This window comes from Galleria mellonella, unplaced genomic scaffold, assembly GCF_026898425.1.
Source record: "Galleria mellonella isolate WM207_F2 unplaced genomic scaffold, CSIRO_AGI_GalMel_v1 utg33, whole genome shotgun sequence".
Taxonomy (NCBI): domain Eukaryota; kingdom Metazoa; phylum Arthropoda; class Insecta; order Lepidoptera; family Pyralidae; genus Galleria; species Galleria mellonella.
In genome coordinates this window covers 12,577,404-12,597,732 of record NW_026442079.1, presented here as the reverse complement: position 1 = coordinate 12,597,732, position 20,329 = coordinate 12,577,404, and the positions used below count along the sequence as shown (strand labels likewise).

At 35.6% G+C, this 20,329-nt stretch overlaps 1 protein-coding gene across 6 annotated transcripts in view; it reads left to right on the top strand.

Annotated features, from left to right (window-relative positions):
* LOC113520521 (protein bric-a-brac 1-like) overlaps positions 1–20,329 on the top strand; it is a 454,874-nt gene that overhangs the window by 37,088 nt on the left and 397,457 nt on the right. For 4 of the 6 annotated variants that reach the window (XM_031911727.2, XM_031911726.2, XM_052896734.1 and 1 more), the window contains exons 1-2: positions 16,348–16,435; positions 18,348–18,608. The exons of 1 other annotated variant lie outside the window; for it this stretch is intronic. In XM_031911727.2, the coding sequence (XP_031767587.2) occupies positions 18,493–18,608 (116 nt within the window). In that variant the 5' untranslated portion in view covers positions 16,348–16,435; positions 18,348–18,492. Of the gene's footprint in view, positions 1–16,347; positions 16,436–18,347; positions 18,609–20,329 lie in introns of those variants that run through there. One more of the 6 variants, XM_052896733.1, reaches the window with a different exon arrangement.

Genomic DNA, 20,329 nt, shown 5'->3' with positions numbered 1-20,329 from the left:
GCCTGTTTTCATTCTCATCTATCACCCTACACTGGTGCTCCGCCAGCGTATCCCGTGAGCGCAGGCGGGGTGGGGTTACCATACCATTTTCACCCATAAAAAAAAACTCTGAATTGTTTATAACTAGAGACGCTTTTGGTAGCAATATATCGTCGTCAGATCGACTTTCACGCGGCCTCCCTGGAAGTCATCGTTTTATTGTCATCTCTCACTAACGTATAACATAGCGAAACCGAGGTTACCGTACCTTTCCTTTCCATCCTACCTCAACCATTATATTTCCTTAGTCACTTCTTACGATACCCATGGGAAAGGATGAGGTGGCCTATTCTATGCCGGGACCATTGGCCATATAGGTAAGCGATATAGACTACTATTTATCCTGCCCAATGAACATATTTCGGTCACGCAGTTGAAAACATGGTTAATGCTGTTAGAAGACATTTAAGAAAAACTGATACTACTTTATATAAAACTAGCGAACCGCCCCGGCTTCGCACGAGTTCAGTACTGATACTAAATACCGCCGCCGGCCCCCCATTACATTACGACATTACATTAGAAATCTTTAAAATTATCAGTGTTCCTCCACTATATTATGCATGTATTATACATATAAACCTTCCTCTTGAATCACTCTATCTATTAAAGAAAACTGCTTCAAAATCCGTTGCGTAGTTTTAAAGATTTAAGCATACATAGGGACGGATAGACAACGACAGCGACTTTGTTTTATACTATGTAGTGAAGATAGGCGGGACAGAGTTTTTCTTTTTATACAACTTAGAATGGCAAACAAGCTGACGGTCCACCTGATGGAAAGTGGTAACCGTCGCCTATAGACATGAGCAGTACCATGGACATAACAGAGTGTACTGTTTCGCCCATGATACCCCCCATGCGTTGCCATTCCTCAGGACTCAGGTGTGATTCCTCTGTACCTCTGTCAAAAAGATTCCGTTACAAAAATAACCTTGACGCCTAAAATGTTCACTTGGGTGATCTGTAATAAGATTTTATTTTACCTATCAAAGGAAGACTTTATACAAAAATTTGGTGCTTTTCAGTCATGTTTCTGCTATCAAACAATTGTACTTCAGTTTGAATTGTGGGGTATGGTAGTGAAATTACTTAGTACTTAATAATATTTACTACTTTTCATCACATAGACTTTCGATTTACTTGTCACTATAAAAATTTATAAAAATGTCGTCTAAAAATTCATTACAAGCAATTGATAGTTTTTATGTATGTGTATTATGTTTAAATATCAAATTATTACAAGAATTTTTTACTATATAAATACTTTTAAATCTTTTTTATTATTATTAAACAATTTGGTTAAATGTTGTTTTTTTTTTTAAAAAAATATTCAATTTCATTAGTTCCATTGATTTTAGAATTCTATGAAGAATCACTAAAGTTGCCATTTTAGGCTTCAATATGCCGCGTAAAAGCTCATGTCATTTATACTTATTTATACTTAGGACTATTACACACTTGTTTTTACACAATATAAATATTTGTAGTTCGAAAGAAAGGCCTTAATTTAAATTTTACAATGCTTTCGTAATTTTTTAAATATAATTTTTAAAACGTAAACCACGTAGTCAATCTAAGAAAGAGTTTCAAACAATTGTAACCCACTGTCAAATTATATAAAAATAAATCTTAAAATATTTTTTTTTAATTAATTTCCACGTTTTAAATGAGAGCGCAAGTTTTGAATTTGAACCCCTATCTACATATGAACGGAACGTACCATTCGACTCACTCTAACTCACAACACAGAGCCAAATGTCGACCGAGGTTCAATTACTTAGGGCGTGCACGCACTGCGCCAGGGAGCCGATACAAATTTAAACAGGCTAGTTCAGAAGCGGGGCGTGCTTAAATTTTAATGCCTTTAGTCTCTTAGAGCTCTATTTTGGGATTAGGGAGCTGTATCCCCCTTGATGCTCTAGATTTGGAATAAAATCACGTAGCTCGCCAATCAATGACTGCCAAAATCGTTGTTTAATATCAAATCCGTGAGATTTTGCGGCGGGCTGAGGATGTGGGTAAATGAGTAATTGCAAAACAATGTATGTTTGTTTATTGGTTTCCGTTTCTCAAAAAGGGGTAACGTGACTTCGGTAATAAGATGTTTTGAACTTTTTAATTTAAAGATAGAATAACAATTGACAAACTTGACTTGAGAAAATTACAGATTTGACAGTTGTTTTCGCTTCAGAAGTGATTGATTTACTTTTTTCTTTATGGTTTAATTTTGTTATTTTAATTTTATAGTATTTTAAAATAAATTTGATTAGTTTTATTATTACATAAACTTGTAAATACGCTTGTAATCTTTAAAATAAGAATACAAGTCAAAAAAAAAATAAAAATTAGTAAATAAAAAATCTATTTGCTTTTGGATGATAATGGAATGGTAATCCCATCCGCGCTATCGGTATACACCGGCGGGGCACCAGTGAGGGATGATAGGTGAGGATGAAGCAGGTCAGTTGGTAGCCCATCATGACGAATTCAACAAGAATTGTTCACGATGGTTTCCAGGGAGAACCACGTGGAGGTCGACCTAATAAGGCATATTGCTAACAATGGGGCTGTCAAACTCCATTGCTAACAATCCCTTTCCCCCCATAAAGATGTTATTATTACCCATAAATAACTTTCAGTCACAATCTGTAACCACTTTGTGACGTCACAAAGCCAAGTATCTACGTTCAGTACAAATCATAGACTATATTGAATGTTGAACAGTAATTCTTCAATGTTCAATTCTACTGGTGGCCCATTGTCCGGCTTACTCGGCTCTTGTACACGCACGCTTACCAAAATACCAAATTGTAATAGCAATATACCAGACTATTATGACGCCAAACGCTTTAGTAATAAAGACTATAACGGCAGCACAACAAACTTTGTCATTACGGTTCTAAATATATGTGTTAAAATAATAAGCGCAAGCGAAATTGAGTTTTATTACTATAGTGGAAGAAACTATAACGATAGTAAGAATAATGTTGCCAATAGATTCGACAAGCCAGCCTGTAGTGTGAGCACACGTTCGCGACTCACGAATCTCGGGCACGATCGTCGCGTGGCAGGAATGACAATAGGGTGACCAACCTTCGGCACGACGATGTGATGTTCACCGTTTAACCTGACGATTGCAACCTTACCGATACAATGGTATTAATTTGGCACTTCAGTACCGAACAGACGAGGGTTCGTAAAAAGAACAGCATTATTCTATTCTCGTCCCGAATTCCTCATTTTCCAGTAATGACTTTCGGAATTATGTATATTTATGTGTCTATTATTTGGCACGTTGTGTAAAGCACGATTCACACAGATCCGAGTGAAGATCCCGTTCGTGCTCGTCGAGTACGAATAAAAAAGCATGATTTCATGTTTGCACTTACCGTCACGTAATGTTTAGTTTATCGAAAACCCGTGAGGTTTCTGAACGATCGAAAATACCATTTCGACAGCAACTTGTATTGCGTAATATTAAGTTTTTGTTTCGTTCGGCAATGACGTTTCGGAAAAAATTTATGGTACACCGATTTTGTAATTTCATATATAGATGAAATTATGTTAAAACATATCTTTTTTTTTGTGTAAATTACATTTATGGATTAATATCTGGAAAAACAATGAACAATTATATTGTGACATATACATTAAACCATGGGGGAGGGGGGGTGGGGAGGGTTTGTTAGTAATCGTGTCTAACAGCTTCATTAAGAGGGAAAGAGATTGTTAGTAATAGAGACTGAGAATCCCATTGCTAGCAATATACCCAACCAGGTCGACCCCCTCGCGGTTCTCCCTGGAAACTATCATGGTTAATTCTTGGTGAATTCATCATGATGGGCTAACTGGCCTGTTTTCATTCTCATCTATCACCCTACACTGGTGCTCCGCCAGCGTATCCCGTTAGCGCAAGCGGGGTTACCATACCATTTTCACCATCAAAAAAAAACAGCTTCATTAATAGTAATATATCCTATCAAGTTGTCCTTCACGTATTTCCACCTGGAAACCATCATAGTTAATTTAAAAAAAATCGTTTTAATGAGCTAATTGGCCTGAGTTTATTCTCTCTTATTATCAGTCACTGGTGTCCTACTTGAGGTACCATTCTATTACCATCCTGTAATTAAGTCAATAAATGTCATTAAATTAGAGAACACTGATACCAATTTCCCTGATTGTAATTGTAGCTGATTGTAAACTGTAAATAATTTTAAGTAACTGAGTGCACGTCCATGACGGAGTAGTAAGCTAGCATTTTATTACATTATATGGAGCTCGGCAGCTTGACCCGGAACTGTGTGAAAGGTGCTTAACAATGGGTTTAAGGATTTTATATGTTATATGTAAATGATGTACTTATAGTTAAATTAGATTTATGCTTCCTGATATATCTCTGAGAACATTTACTTTTTACTATATATTTCTGATTTGTAGACGGATTCATAGATCGCAGATGGATATTTAAGGACATTTTCACTATGAGGCCTAGCTGGACTCTGTGGGTGGGGGTGGGAGGTATTGTTAGTAATAAGGTCAGGTTGACCTCCACGCGGTTCCCCCTGGAAAACATCGTGGTTAATTTCTTGTTCATTTTTTCACGATGGGCCAACTGACCTGCTTTCATCCTCACCTGGTCACCATCTATCACTGGTGCCCCGTCAGCATACTGATAGTGCGGAAGGGATTAACATTTCATGGTCATCCATTTAAAAAAAGCTCGTTCTACGTCACACAACTGTATAAGTCAAACTGAAACTCTGGGAATTCTTCCTGGAAGCCATGGTGTTGAATTGCAAGTGTATTCATAATGATGGGCTAACTAACCTGTCATAGGAGGGAAAGGGATTGTTAGTAATGGAGACTGAGAATCCCATTGCTAGCAATATACCCAACCAGGTCGACCTCCTCGCGATTCCTCCTGGAAACTATCATGGTTAATTCCTGATGAACTCATCATGATGGGCTATCTGGCCTGTTTTCATTCTCATCTATCACCCTACACTGGTGCTCCGCCAGCGTATCCCGTGAGCGCAGGCGGGGTGGGGTTACCATACCATTTTCACCCATAAAAAAAAACTCTGAATTGTTTATAACTAGAGACGCTTTTGGTAGCAATATATCGTCGTCAGATCGACTTTCACGCGGCCTCCCTGGAAGTCATCGTTTTATTGTCATCTCTCACTAACGTATAACATAGCGAAACCGAGGTTACCGTACCTTTCCTTTCCATCCTACCTCAACCATTATATTTCCTTAGTCACTTCTTACGATACCCATGGGAAAGGATGAGGTGGCCTATTCTATGCCGGGACCATTGGCCATATAGGTAAGCGATATAGACTACTATTTATCCTGCCCAATGAACATATTTCGGTCACGCAGTTGAAAACATGGTTAATGCTGTTAGAAGACATTTAAGAAAAACTGATACTACTTTATATAAAACTAGCGAACCGCCCCGGCTTCGCACGAGTTCAGTACTGATACTAAATACCGCCGCCGGCCCCCCATTACATTACGACATTACATTAGAAATCTTTAAAATTATCAGTGTTCCTCCACTATATTATGCATGTATTATACATATAAACCTTCCTCTTGAATCACTCTATCTATTAAAGAAAACTGCTTCAAAATCCGTTGCGTAGTTTTAAAGATTTAAGCATACATAGGGACGGATAGACAACGACAGCGACTTTGTTTTATACTATGTAGTGAAGATAGGCGGGACAGAGTTTTTCTTTTTATACAACTTAGAATGGCAAACAAGCTGACGGTCCACCTGATGGAAAGTGGTAACCGTCGCCTATAGACATGAGCAGTACCATGGACATAACAGAGTGTACTGTTTCGCCCATGATACCCCCCATGCGTTGCCATTCCTCAGGACTCAGGTGTGATTCCTCTGTACCCAGTAAATTCACGCCATATCCTACCGTTCAAACCGAAACACAGCCATGCAAACACAGCTGCTTCACGGTTGAAACACGAATGGGACAGAGGTACCCAAGCAATCGACTTTTGTACAAAGTCACCCCCCTGGTAATAGACTTCGCTTGAAATGCAAAGTTGCACATTTTTCTTGCATAAAATACAATTTCTTTGAGTAACTGTTTCAAGTCAATATTTGCATCAGGAGAAGCACTCGCAATAAACTATTGAATGGGGATTTATTCATTGTGCGTATGTTGCAGTCAATAAAGGAATGAACCAATATATATATATATATATATATATATATATATATATATATATATATATAAATTAATGCCACTTTTCGTTGTTATTTTACAACTCGTAATTTTTTTTCTGTTGTATGTGTATGTTATGTATATATTTAATTGTGTGTATATATATGTATGTAAGAAGAAAGAAAGAAAGAAAAAACTTTATTTTACAAGAAATATGCGACGGCACCCACACAGGGGTTAAAAAAAAATCCATATATTAAGAATTATAATAAAGAAACAACACAAAAAAATATTTATAAAAAAAATATATATATATATATAAAATTAAAAAAGAAAAATAAAACGATTCGTATTATAACAATTTCATCAAAAATGAATGTGTGTGTGCGTGCGTCGCAATACCTGCAAAATGAGGCGCGTGCTCAGCATTATGCTGTAGTGTCAGGGACACTACAGCGCTGATTTTCAGCACGCGCCTCGCCAACCCGCGGGGTCCTAATAATAACAATAATGTTTGAAAACTTGACCAACACAGTGGTGTGCTTAAAGTGTATTGTGTAAAAAATAAAAATAAAATAAATATAATAAATTTGTAGTGGGTATATATTGAATGATAAATTGTGACGTTGTCAATGTTGAATAATAATAATCACACGAAAAACATAAAATACGTATAGAATAAGTATTTTCCTTTTACGTAGTAATACTACAGACGCTAAAGAAACTAAATATCGAATATAGTTGAATCATCCCCACATTCAATCGAGGACCACAAAAACTAGGTAAGTACTTACCTCCTTGAGTTGCAATATGCAATATGTCAATAATGTAATCAATAGCAACCAGTAATTAGATAATAATAAAAAATATATTATTGATTGTGTATTATATTAAAGTGAAATAACTGTTCATATATGTATCATAGAACTCCTAGCTGCACCTAATAGGATACTCATTAGAAAGTCTCTGGTAAGGAAGATCCCGGACAGAGACCAGCAATTTAATTGGCTTTTTGTTGGTGTAGATAATATTTTTTTAGATTACTCTTAAACGTATGTACATTTTTCAAGTTTCGAATTGGTGGAGGAAGATCATTCCAACAGCGAGTGGCAGCGTATTTGAAACTGCCCCTGAAAGCAGCCGTCCTATATCTTGGAATGCTGAGTACATTCACAATTGGACGAACAACATACTTGTGATAGTTTTGCCTCCACGACAGTTTTTTGTGCAAGTAGCGTGGTTGGCCAGTAGCAATTACTCCGAAGAGTAAAGTAGCAAAATGAAGCTTTCTCCTGGCGGACATTTTGATCATATTATTTTCGTTCAAGAAAGGTGTGATGTATGTGTATGTATGTATGTATATATGTTTGTATATGATAATATTTATATAATAGTGCGCCACCTACCCTTTGTCTTTTTCTCAATGTCCTCTACCCAAAGGTTGTCTGCAAGAGATTGCTTAGCGATAAGGCCGCCTTTTGTATCACTTCTCATTAATATTTACTGTATTTGTTATTTCTCTTTTTACTTGGTGCAATAAAGTGTAAATAAATAAATAAACAAATAAACTCCAGAACGGGCTCACCTATCCAAACCAAATGTTTAGGCTTTGTTCGGACTATTTAGTAGATGGTTTATGTGAAGTTTGCACAAAACCGCTCGAGCTGTTCTTCATTTATCACATTTTTTTGTAACAAATGAATCATTTTGATGGCGGATCATTTTTGTTAATGGGGATTTTTGTGTCAAATTCATACTTTTTTTTAAGATGGGTATTGTGCTCTCAAATTGAAACTTTTTTCAGTGTTGACAGTACAAGCATGTTGTTATGTCATTCATGTGGTCATTTCATTTTGGACGTGCTTCGATTAAAGCAAATTGTCAGCGATAATTATTGCTTTATGTTTATATTTTTAAACATATTGTTCAAATATGGCTATTCCATTCAATAGATATTACCAATTTAATAATTCATAGAAATAGAAAAAATAACGCTGTCGCGTTGTACATGTTATTCGTACCTATTTTAGCGGTGCGAGAGAGGGACAGGTGGAGGCGGGCACATCTATGGAATAAGTAGCTAGGTAGGATCAGATAAAAATGTAAAATGTTGTAAAATGTCGACCCGTGCGAAGCCGGGACGGGCCGCTAGTACATAATATTTTTTTATTAGTATTTGAAAAATTCACTGTAAATATTAAAATTTTGCATGCCATTGATCTGGCAGAACACGCATGTTCACAACGTATTATTTATTACTAGCATTTGGGCGGCGGTAGTCACTTACCATCAGGTGAGCCGCATGCTCGTTTGCCCCCTGTGTTGTAAAAAAAAAAAAAAAACAGTGTTTTTCAGCAAATAAATAAATTTCTAATATATAAAATTCTCGTGTCGCGGTGTTTGTTACCAAACTCTTCCGAAACGGCTTTACTGATTTTTATGAAATTTTGTGTGCATATCGGGTAGGTCTGAGAATTGGCCAACATTGGTTGGGATATTTTTCATACCCCTCAATGATAAAGGTGATCCACCGCTAAATATTTTTTTTTATTTTTTGGACTATTTTTTTTATTTCTATTTTATTATGATTAAGCATCGAAAAATACATACAACTTTAAATTTTCACCCTTTTACGATTAACGCCTGTTTGTTAATCGCGATTTTTATATACCGCAATAGGGTTGCAAAGTGACAATCGAATACAATAATTGTAGTAGGATAATAAGTAAACTGGTAAAATTGGTCTCTCTGGATGGTTTATTCTCTCTTTGAAAAATACTTATTACAATAACTAATTTGTACCATGTGGCATTTTAATAAATAATAATAAATAATAAAAAAAATATTATAATGAACAGTGACAGTATTATTGTAGTTAAATTATTTGGACATTTAGAGGACTGTCGAACTATGTAAAGTGTCTGTAACATATAAATGGTACTGTGGCGAGCTGCGTCGGTGTAGTTGTAGTGTGCACTCTTGTGGGGGCGCCACGGGGGCGAACTAAGTAGGCCACAGTGGGGCGCGGGGTGCCCACTAAACGCACTCCAGCTTTTAAATTAATTCAAAGTACGTAACCGAAGGGCTTGTGACGTCATGCACGTGGTAAATTACATTGGGTTTTTGACGAGTTAAAAAAAACTGTTTCCATCGATATACGGAGCAAATAGATTTTGCTCCACAAAAAATACTAACTTCAATCGTTCCAAAATCGGGTATTTTGTTTTAAAAACCAAACTGTCGAACCGTTTTTAAAATATGGCCAATTTGAAAGTATATATTTTTAAATAATAATAAAAAAAAGAAATAACTGAATCGGTTTACAAATGGTTGTATTCTGAGACGACAAGCGTCAAAAAATACAAATGAATTGACAACTACCTTCTTTTTTTAAAGTTGCTTAAATACATATTAATTTCTGTCGATGCTGAAGATTATTGGTACTCGGCGGAATTTAACGGAATACAGTATTCCACTACAGTGAACTCATTAGCATCTCTCTCTCTTCAGTCGTACACTCTTGACAGAGTGGTCGTGGTTTTCACATTGACAGTGGATCGTCGATGAGGCTCTCCTTCGCGATTGAGGTCCTCGCAATATGTCTCCATCTACTTCTGTTCGCCGCCGAGCGGGAGCATTCCACAGTAGACTGCTGTGTGGCCGGTTTCGTTTTCGTTTCATTAGCATAGGCGGGGTTTTTTTACTAGTTGGTAATGGAATGGTAACCCGCTCGCACTAATAGTATGTGCCGGGGGAGGAGAAGGGATGGTTAGTAATGGGGAGAGAGATCAGCAATCCCATTGCCAGCAATATACCCTTTTAGGTCGACCTCCACGCGGTTCTCCCTGGAAACCTGCTTTATCATCATATATAATATCATCCCTCAATGGTGCCCCGTCAGTGTATACCGATAGCGTAGGCGGGGTAACCATTTCATTATCAACCAATAAAAAAAAAGGTATGCACCAGGGAGGGGGCACCAGTAAAACAGGTGAGAATGAAAAGGCAGACCAATTAGCTCATCGTAATGAATACTCCCTGGGATTCAGCACTGTGATCTCCAGGGTGGACCACGGGGAGGTCGACCTGGCAGTGTATATTGTTAGCAATGGGGTTAGTAGTCCGCATTACTAAGAATTCCTTCCCCTCCACACAGACAGGGTTACCATTCCATTATGACCCATTGAAAAAGCGTATTAGAGTACACAGTGTACTTTTAACTCCAATAAACGCGAATAAATTAAAAAGAAAAATAAAAACCAAGTTCGAATAAATTAAAACAATTGCCCGACCCGGGAACGGTATCAGAAACCTCCAGACCTTAATCCTATGGATATTGATATTTTTTGCAAAACTTTCGAACATGAATAAAGTCACATCAAGAGATCCCACAATGTTGAAACTGCCCATCTGCGGGGGGAAAGGGATTGTTAGTAATGGAGACTGAGAATCCCATTGCTAGCAATATACCCAACCAGGTCGACCTCCTCGCTGTTCCCCCTGGAAACTATCATGGTTAATTCCTGATAAATTCATCATGATGGGCTAACTGGCCTGTTTTCATTCTCATCTATCACCCTTCACTGGTGCTCCGTCAGCGTATCCCGTTAGCGCAGGCGAGGTTACCACACCATTTTCACCCATCAAAAAAAAGCTGCCCATCTGCAGAACCACACTGCATCAACAAAACTGTGATATAATGACTATTAAAACATATTTATTTATTTATTTATTACATCCACTGGGTGAGCCTTACAGTCTTCCAATACGCTCACCCAGGAAAGCTTGAGTACAATAACATAAAAAATTAATATTACATATTAATAACAAAAATAATATAAAAAGATTTAACACAAACAAAAAACGTGTGAACACAAATACTCTGTGGTCACTCGACGAAACTCCAGCAAGTTGGAGGCAAATACATCCAATTGCGGATACTGGCTCAAAATATCATTGAGCAGTTTCAATGCAAGAGATAGGGAAGCCTGCTTAGCCAACTCTTCAAAATTAAAATTCAAAATTCAAAAATCATTTATTCATGTAGGACATTTTAGCCGCTTATGAACGTCAAATTTTTACATTATAATTTTATTTTTTTCCCTACCGTCCAGTTCGGTATATAGATCCAATTGAGAAGAACTGGCAAGAAACTCAATTGAATTACTTTTTTTTTAAAGCCAGTTTATTTACAATGTATATTTATATAGGTGTCTATGTCTAACATTAAATGAAAATTCAGTGCATGAACAACTATTGCCATGCACACTCGTCATTCAAGTAATCGTTTAGTGAGTAATAGGCTTTGCTCAGTAAATATGATTTAACAGATGTTTTGAATTTATTTAAGGGTAATTCCAACATAATCTTCTCTCTGTTCTTCTTTATGGAATACTAGCTGACTCGGTAAACGTTGTTTTACCATATATATTATTTCTAGAACTATACATGAAAATATATCGTACTACAATTATTATACTCGATCGCCATCTTGCAACCCTATGGCGAAATATAAAAATTGCGATTAAACGACAAGGGTTGATCGTAAAAGCATGAAAATTTTAATTTGTATGTATTTTTCAATGCTAAATCATAATAAAATAAAAATAAAAATAATTTTCATAAAAATAAAAAAATAAATTTAGAGATGGGTCACTACTATCATTGAGGGGTATGAAAAATAGATGTTGGCCGATTCTCAAACTTACCCGATATGCACACAAAATTTCATAAATATCGGTAAAGCCGTTTCGGAGGAGTTTGGTAACAAACACCGTGACACGAGAATTTTATATATAAGATAATGAAATACCAAAACCAATAAGAGAACTACTAGTAAGTCTCTTTAAATTACGATTAAAAAAATGGTTACTGGAATGCAATTTTTATTGAATAAATGTCGTTTTAAAAAAAATAATGTATGTACGTAAATGTATAATTCAGTTGTATTGTATGCCATTTGTTATGTTTTTGACTTGTTATGTATTTGTTTTTGTTTAGTTTGTATTTGTTTAGTTCTGCTACCATTAGTATGTGTGCGACTGCCAATATTTATAGATTGACTCCTACTAGGTTATTTTTTTTTTTGATTCGTTTAAATTGTATGGTATGTACGGTTCCAGTTGTAATAATGAGAGGCGATCGAGTCAACATGTTTACGTAAAAAAGTGTGATGGCAAAATAAGTGTCAGTGAGTATAAAGAATGATAAGTGCATTAATGATTTACGAAAAACATGAATAGTAATACTAAATTGTCTATTTTAGTTAATTATAATTATCTTTTACATTTTGTATACATAGTTTTATAGTCTAAAATGTTTATATCCGTAGTTAGTATTCCATAAGCGAAACTTTGTCTCATAGTGTTAACATAACTCAGAAATATCAATTGTATATCTTTTTTTTTTATTGCTGAAAATGATATGTTAACTCCGCCTGCGCTAACGGGATACGCTGGCGGAGCACCAGTGAAGGGTGATAGATGAGAACGAAAACAAGCCAGTTAGCCAATCATGATGAATTCATCAGGAATTAGCCATGATAGTTTCCAGGTGGAACCGCGAGGAGGTCGACCTGGTTGGGTATATTGCTAGCAATGGGATTCTCAGTCTCCATTACTAACAATCCCTTTCCCCCCAACCTACTAGCCTATTAATATACGTAAGCCACTAAAAAGTAATTAGCATGATAGCTGAAATAAAATAAACATTTGCATGCCTTTAGATAAAGGGAAATGTGTAGCTCAATAATATTAAAGACTGTTATTATTACCACATTTCGAGCAAATAAATAAATAATTATTAAAGTAATCATCAGGCCACTGAATTGGCCGTTTCGAACTAAGTATATTGATGTTATGTTTGAAGATAATCGAATTTCTCTATTCTGAGTGTTTGTGAGGGCTAGCTTGCTCTCTGTATAGAAACTAGTGCGCCTATAGAGGTCGCTAGGGGCCCACCAATTATCCTGTGCCTAATTGGATTCCCATGTCGGCCGGCCAAGACGTCCGAGTGACAGCCCCTGGTTAGCTCTGCTTCCCGATTGATCCGATCAGAAATAACAATATCTCTTTGTTTAATAATTTATTTATTGCTAGCGACTCGCCCTGGTTTGGCACGGGTGCAATACAGCACCGCTATGTCCCTGCATTTTAAATCTGTAATATCTTCGGAAATATTTATTTAAATTACATGCTTTAAACGGCCATACTGATCTATATTAAATGGACAATGTATTTAAAATACTTAATTGGATGAAAATTAAAAATTAATGCTGTATTACTTAAAATCTCTTCGTAAATAAGCCATTTTTTTCCGTAAAATGTAAAGGATAAAAAATGATTATTGTGGGTTATCCTTAAGAGATAGACGTATACTATCGCGGACATTTTTGTTGACCTTTTTAAGGTGTACAATACTGTAGTACATTATTTTGATTTATCTCGTGAGGTTCAGCCAGCGTTTGCAATGTAAGCGCAAGAAATGTGTTTGTTTACGACATCACATTAGAAACCTCTAAATTTATCAGTGTTTCACTGCAATATTATGCATGTATTATACATATAATTTTTTCTCTTAATTTGCTTTATCTATTAAAAAAAAACCGCTTCAAAATCCGTTGTGTAGTTTTAAAGATTTAAGCATACATAGGGACGGACAGACAACGACAGCGACTTCGTTTTATACTATGTAGTGAATAATCGTGCTGTAGTCTAAAATAAATTATTTTTTATGTAAATACCTGCACACACTAATATTTTATTGTTGAGGCACACAATCGGGTTCGTGCTCGCGTCGCAGTCGCTTATGACTAAGGATCACGAATTTATTCCGAAACTAATTGAGTTTTTTTCGATCTAATTACACTTAAGTTAAACCGGCAGTTATTACATTAAAATACACTAATATTATTTAGATTTATCATCATATCAGCTTTTAACTGTCCACTGCTGAACATAAACCTTCCCCAAATGGGTTTTTTTTGATGGGTGAAAATGGTATGGTAACCCCGCCTGCGCTAACGGGATACGCTGGCGGGGCACCAGTGAAGGGTGATAGATGAGAATGAAAACAGGCCAGTTAGCCCATCACAATGAATTCATCAGGAATTAACCATGATAGTTTCCAGGGGGACCGCGTGGGGGTCGACCTGGTTGGTTATAATCTCATTCCCCCCCAAATGGGGGTTATGCCAGTAATTGCTTATAGGTTTTGGTGATGTTTTAGGAGGGACACTGTTGCACGGCGACGATGTCTCCGTACACTGGGGGGAAGTGATTGTTAGTAATGGAGTCAAATAGCCCCATTACTAGCAATATATCCTGTCAGGTCGGCCTTCACGCGGTTCCCCTGGAAACCATCATGGTTAATTCTAGTTGAATTCGTCACGATGGGCTAACTGACCTGTTTTCATCACCTATCATCCTTCACTGGTGCCCCGCCGGTGTATACCGATAGCGCGGGTGAGGTTACCATGCCATTATCACTCATTAAAAAAAAGTCTTTATACACTGTGTAATGTGTAATATAAACTATTATTATATAAACTACCAGAGGGAGACTTGGTACAAAAGTCGTTTGCTTGGGCACCTCTGTCCCATTCGTGTTTCTACCGTGAAGCAGTTGTGTTTGCATGGCTGTGTTTCGGTTTGAAGGATGGGATATGGCGTAAATTTACAGGGTACAAAGGAATAACACCTGAGTCCTCAGGAATGGCAACATATGGAGGGTATTATGGACAAAACAGTATACTCTGTTATGTCCATGGTACTGTTTATGTTTGCATGCAAACATGCGACGATTACCACTTTCCATTAGGTGAATATTCAGCTTGTTTGGCATTCTTAGTTGCACAAAAAAGAATTTTTAGCTGCGGCCTTGTCCGAGTTCGCATTATGTTCATTCGGGTTAAGTTGTCTAATATATTTTATTCAGAATATTTGCAATAATTATTAAAATAAGTAGCGATTAAGGGAGAAAGGGATTGTTAGTAATAGATTGGAACACCCCCATTGCTTGCAATATACCCTGTCAGGTCGACCTCCACGCGGTTCCCCCTAGAAACTATCGTAGTTAGTTATTGTTGAATTCATTCTCACTTATCATCTCTCACGGGTGCCCCGCTAGCGTATACCGGTAATGCAGGCGGGATCACAATAGCATCTTTTTTTTTATACAACTTAGAATGGCAAACAAGCTGACGGTCCACCTGATGGAAAGTTGTTAATCGTCGCCTATAGACATGAGCAGTACCATGGACATAACAGAGTATACTGTTTCGCCCATGATACCCCCCATGCGTTGCCATTCCTGAGGACTTAGGTGTTATTCCTCCGTACCCAGTAAATTCACGCCATATCCCACCCTTCAAACCGAAACACAGCCATGCAAACACAACTGCTTTACGGTTGAAACACGAATGGGACAGAGGTACCCAAGCAATCGACTTTTGTATAAAGTCTCCCTCTGGTAAACTATATAATAAACTATGTTATAAAAATCGATTCATAATTATTTATTTAAACACATATCATTGCTACGAAAAAAAAATTAAGTAGAGAGCTCTTCGAAATCTCCTGTTGTTAAAATCTCAGTGGAGAATTGTTAACGCGGAATTCAGTGATAACGAATAAGTTTAGTCTCTAAATGTATGAATAAGTTCAAACTAAATAATTATGTAATAACTAGATGACCCGGTAAACCTCTTAACATTTATAACGCCATCTGTTGAATGGAATTCGAAGTAGCGCATTCCATACAAAATTACCTATTTACAATTTTTCAATTTTTTTAGCTTAGCATTAGGATGTCTCTAACTTTTTTTTCTTTACTTCTAAATCACCCCTATATATATATATATATATATATATATATATATATATATATATATATATATATATAAATAAAACAAAAAAAATCTAATCATTTAAACTATTTTTGAAAATTTGCGATGATAAAAAAACAGCAATTGTTTCATAAATATAAAAAGATATATCGATAATTGATCGAACAGATAACAAATTTACGGATACCGTGTTTGTGTCGAGAAATTTTGTTATAAAAATCTATTGACGGTAGATGTGAAAATTTGTTAGCAATCGACGTGCACGTCGCTGCCTCGCTCCCTCCGCTCGGTTCCAATCTGCCTACGGTCTTTGTCCGTGTTACAACTATTCTGACGTCGTCGGTGAAATTTGGTAAGTACTTTATTTAATAAATTAAAATTGTTTATTAGTAGTTATTAATAACTTTTTATATATTAAGTATGTATAATTAAGTCGTTTCCGTGACATTGTTATATATTAATAATTTATTTTTAAAGATAGAAAAAATAGTTGAATAGCGTGGTACGCGTTCGGGGTTCTCAAACGGCTCAAATATGGAGATCGCCATTTTATACACCAGAGGGAGACTTTGTACAAAAGTAGATTGCTTGGGTACCTCTGTCCCATTCGTGTTTCAACCGTGAAGCAGTTGTGTTTGCATGATATGGCGTTAATTTACTGGGTACGGAGGAATAACACCTAAGTCCTCAGGAATGGCAACGCATGGGGGGTATCATGGGCGAAACAGTATACTCTGTTATGTCCATGGTACTGCTCATGTCTATAAGCGACAGTTACCACTTTCCATCAGGTGGGCCGTCAGCTTGTTTGCCATTCTAAGTTGTATAAAAAAAAATTATGATTTATTTTTGATTATACGTGAACAGATTTTTACGATATTTTTTTCATAATAATATTGTCACGATGAACGTTTTAGATTTTTTTTTGAGAAAAAAGTATTGGGTTTGATTTTGGGATGCCATGTTGCAAAGCAAAATATATTTATAGAATTGCGATTACATAATTTTTAACGCTAGGTGTTTACGAAATATTTTCTTGTTTATAAGTGCGTTATTATAATGTAACTTTTTCTTTACTTGTTCGTTTTACTTTTATTTATTTATTTAATCTTTATTGAACAATTAAATGTGGTACAATATTTTATTTATATAATTATATATTTTTTTTATACATAACTTCGTCTTATTAAAGTTATTTTTAAGAAGTGCTCTTAGCTTAGTTTCATAAAAAAATATCAATATCGGTTTACTTTTTAGATAAAAGGTTTTGTCACGATCGAAGTCAGTTTGTCGGTCCGTCCGTCCGTCCGTCTGTCACAGTGTTCTCAGCAACTATTAATGGTATCGATTTGAAATTTTGAATGGTCTTACATATTGCTAGCCCACACATATTTCAATAGAAATAATAAGAAAATTTTTTGTATTTTTTTGCTAGGGGGTTTAAAAGTGGTACTTCTATTTTCAAAATTGGCACAATAGTCCAAATGGAGTATTATATGAAAGGGATTCATTTCTATATTTCAAAACTAATTTTTATTTATTTTTATGCTAACTCCCCCCCCCCCTCCCCTAACTCCGACATTTGTGGAGCGAAAAATTTGAATTTAACAAATATTTTTAAAAAAATATTACAATTTATAAAGATATATATAAATATTACAGGAAAAATACAACAAAGTTACTAACTAATATAGTTTTTGAGAATTTATTTAAAAAATACTTGCTAAGTTTGTTGGCGGTCAGTGTTTAACCACAAATATTAATAGTAATAACTATTAGTTGTCTATTTCGTATAAGAAATACAATAACGGTGATTTTATCTCATATTTATATAAGTATATCCCTTCAGATAAAAAAAAAATATCATGTCAGTTTAGGGAATGACGAGGTAACAAACTTAAAAAAAAATGCAACCGTACTGAGTACCCCTTTCTCTTTGAAGTTGATTAAAAATAAGGAAGTAAGGATAAAAAAAAATATTTAAGTAAATATTTAATGTTACTTTAATACCAATAAATGGGCTATAAAATATTCCCATCCTTTCTCGAGGGTGTCGTAAGAGGAGAATAAAATTTTAATCGTCGAGGCATGGGCAGCAGCACCTGTTTTAAAACATCACCTTAAACTAACTGTGGTCGCCAACCAGTATGTCAACCAAGACAACTACTGACAAAACCATCCAAAGGAGAGGTCTATATTCAGAAGTTACCGGTTAATATCATGATGATGGTAAAATAAAAATATATATTTGTTTCTATTTACAGTACAGAAAGTAAGCGGAACGGGTTCAGTGTTGATCAGGGCTTCAAATTAAATTGCGGTAAAGTAAATTGCGGTAGCACCATCCAAGAGTGAAGACGCAGCTTCGAGTCTACAGGGAACCGGACGCAGCAGCGGTGCAGTTGGCGTATGGACAACGGACGACGAGTGACCAGGTCATCGAAGACCAGCAAGAAACAGCGGATTGATATAACAATGCTTCGTTCTACCAAGACTGTTAAAAAATCGAAGAAGCATCCTGTCACGTAAGTTGTAATCCCGTTTGCTGTATTAATTCCTGATCTTATTATAAAAAAATTACATTTCCGACAAACATACCGTAGATAGGTACATGTTTAGGCGTCTTAATAACTATGTCTAACAATTGTTTATGTAAAACAAAGTGTCATTAAAAATAAAAATAAAATGTTTAAGGAATAATAACTTCATTTCAGTATCATATAAAATCATATAGCTACTATCATTTACTATTTATTATATTATTACTGTTTATTATTACAAAGGTTGCCTGGAAGAAATCGCTCTTATCGATAAGGTCGCCCATTGTTTTCTCATTGTGATTATTTCTTGTAATTGTTTATATCTATAATAAGTTTACTATTGTAATCTTTTGGAGGAAACAATAAAGAGTATCTATCTATCTATATTATTTTTGCACTATATATGTTATGCCTTATATACAAACCCTATAGAGCCTTTCTCCTTTCGGGTTCTCAAGGTTGACTGGAAGAAATTCCTTTAATGGATAAGTTCGCCTGTGTACATTTTTGTTATGACCTAATATAAATAATATATCTATATTAAACGTAAAAGCACAAAAACATATAAATAAATAACCATTGCCAATTAAAAAAAAAAAATTATTACAAACATTTTTTTTTATACAACTTAGAATGATAAACAAGCTGACGGCCCACCTGATGGAAAGTGGTAACCGTCGCCTATAGACATGAGCAGTAGCATGTACATATCAGAGTATACTGTTTCGCCCATGATACCCCTCATGCGTTGCCATTCCTGAGGACTCAGGTGTTATTCCTCTGTACCCTGTAAATTCACGTGATGGCGTGAAGTGAAAACTTATCACAAACTTCATAGAACAATGTAAATAGCTGACCATACATATATATATCTCTATATAAAACATCTAAATCGTATTGTTAATAAGTAGGATAACGCCATCTGGTGACAAAATTTTCTAGTCCACTTTCATTATAATATAGGAAAACCCCTGACGTTGCTTAACTGAAGACTGGCTTTTAAGTAATTTTTAACCGTCTTAAAAAAAGGCTTATTTCGTTCTCATTCGGTTATATTTTTTTTATGTTTATTACCTTACCACTCCGTCAGTTGTAAACCGATTTGGAAAATTATTTTTCTAATCCGAAAGGATGTACATATAGATTTTATTTTTATTTCAGCCACTTTAACTGTTCACTGCTGGACATAAGCCTTCCCTATAAATGGGAGTTTTGCCAGTAGATGCCACACTTGGCAAATACATTGGATTGGTACAAATTTAATAAAATCGATTCAGTAGTTAGATTTTTAAATCAAAATAACGAGTGTTACCACATTTAAAGTCTTATTATTAACATTATGTTTAAATGCAAAAGTTTGTAATGAAAAATGGATGGATAAATTAATGTACGTTTATTACTCTTTCACACAAAAACTACTGAACGGATCTGAAAGAAATTTGGTACACGGGTAGGTTATATCCTAACTCAGCGCTTAGTTTACTTACTGATTCACGCGGGCAAAGACGCGGGATACAGATAGTCGTGACTAAATGACGAAACACATCGTTATTTTTGAATAAATTCTGTAAATATGGGTTTAACTAATTGTTCAATTGATTATTGTAACAGGACATACCTCCCTACAACTCTACGCCGTCTGCTCCCTCACCCCTCGTCCACCCCTATACAATGTCTAGAACAATAAGACTAACCAGTTGTTACTT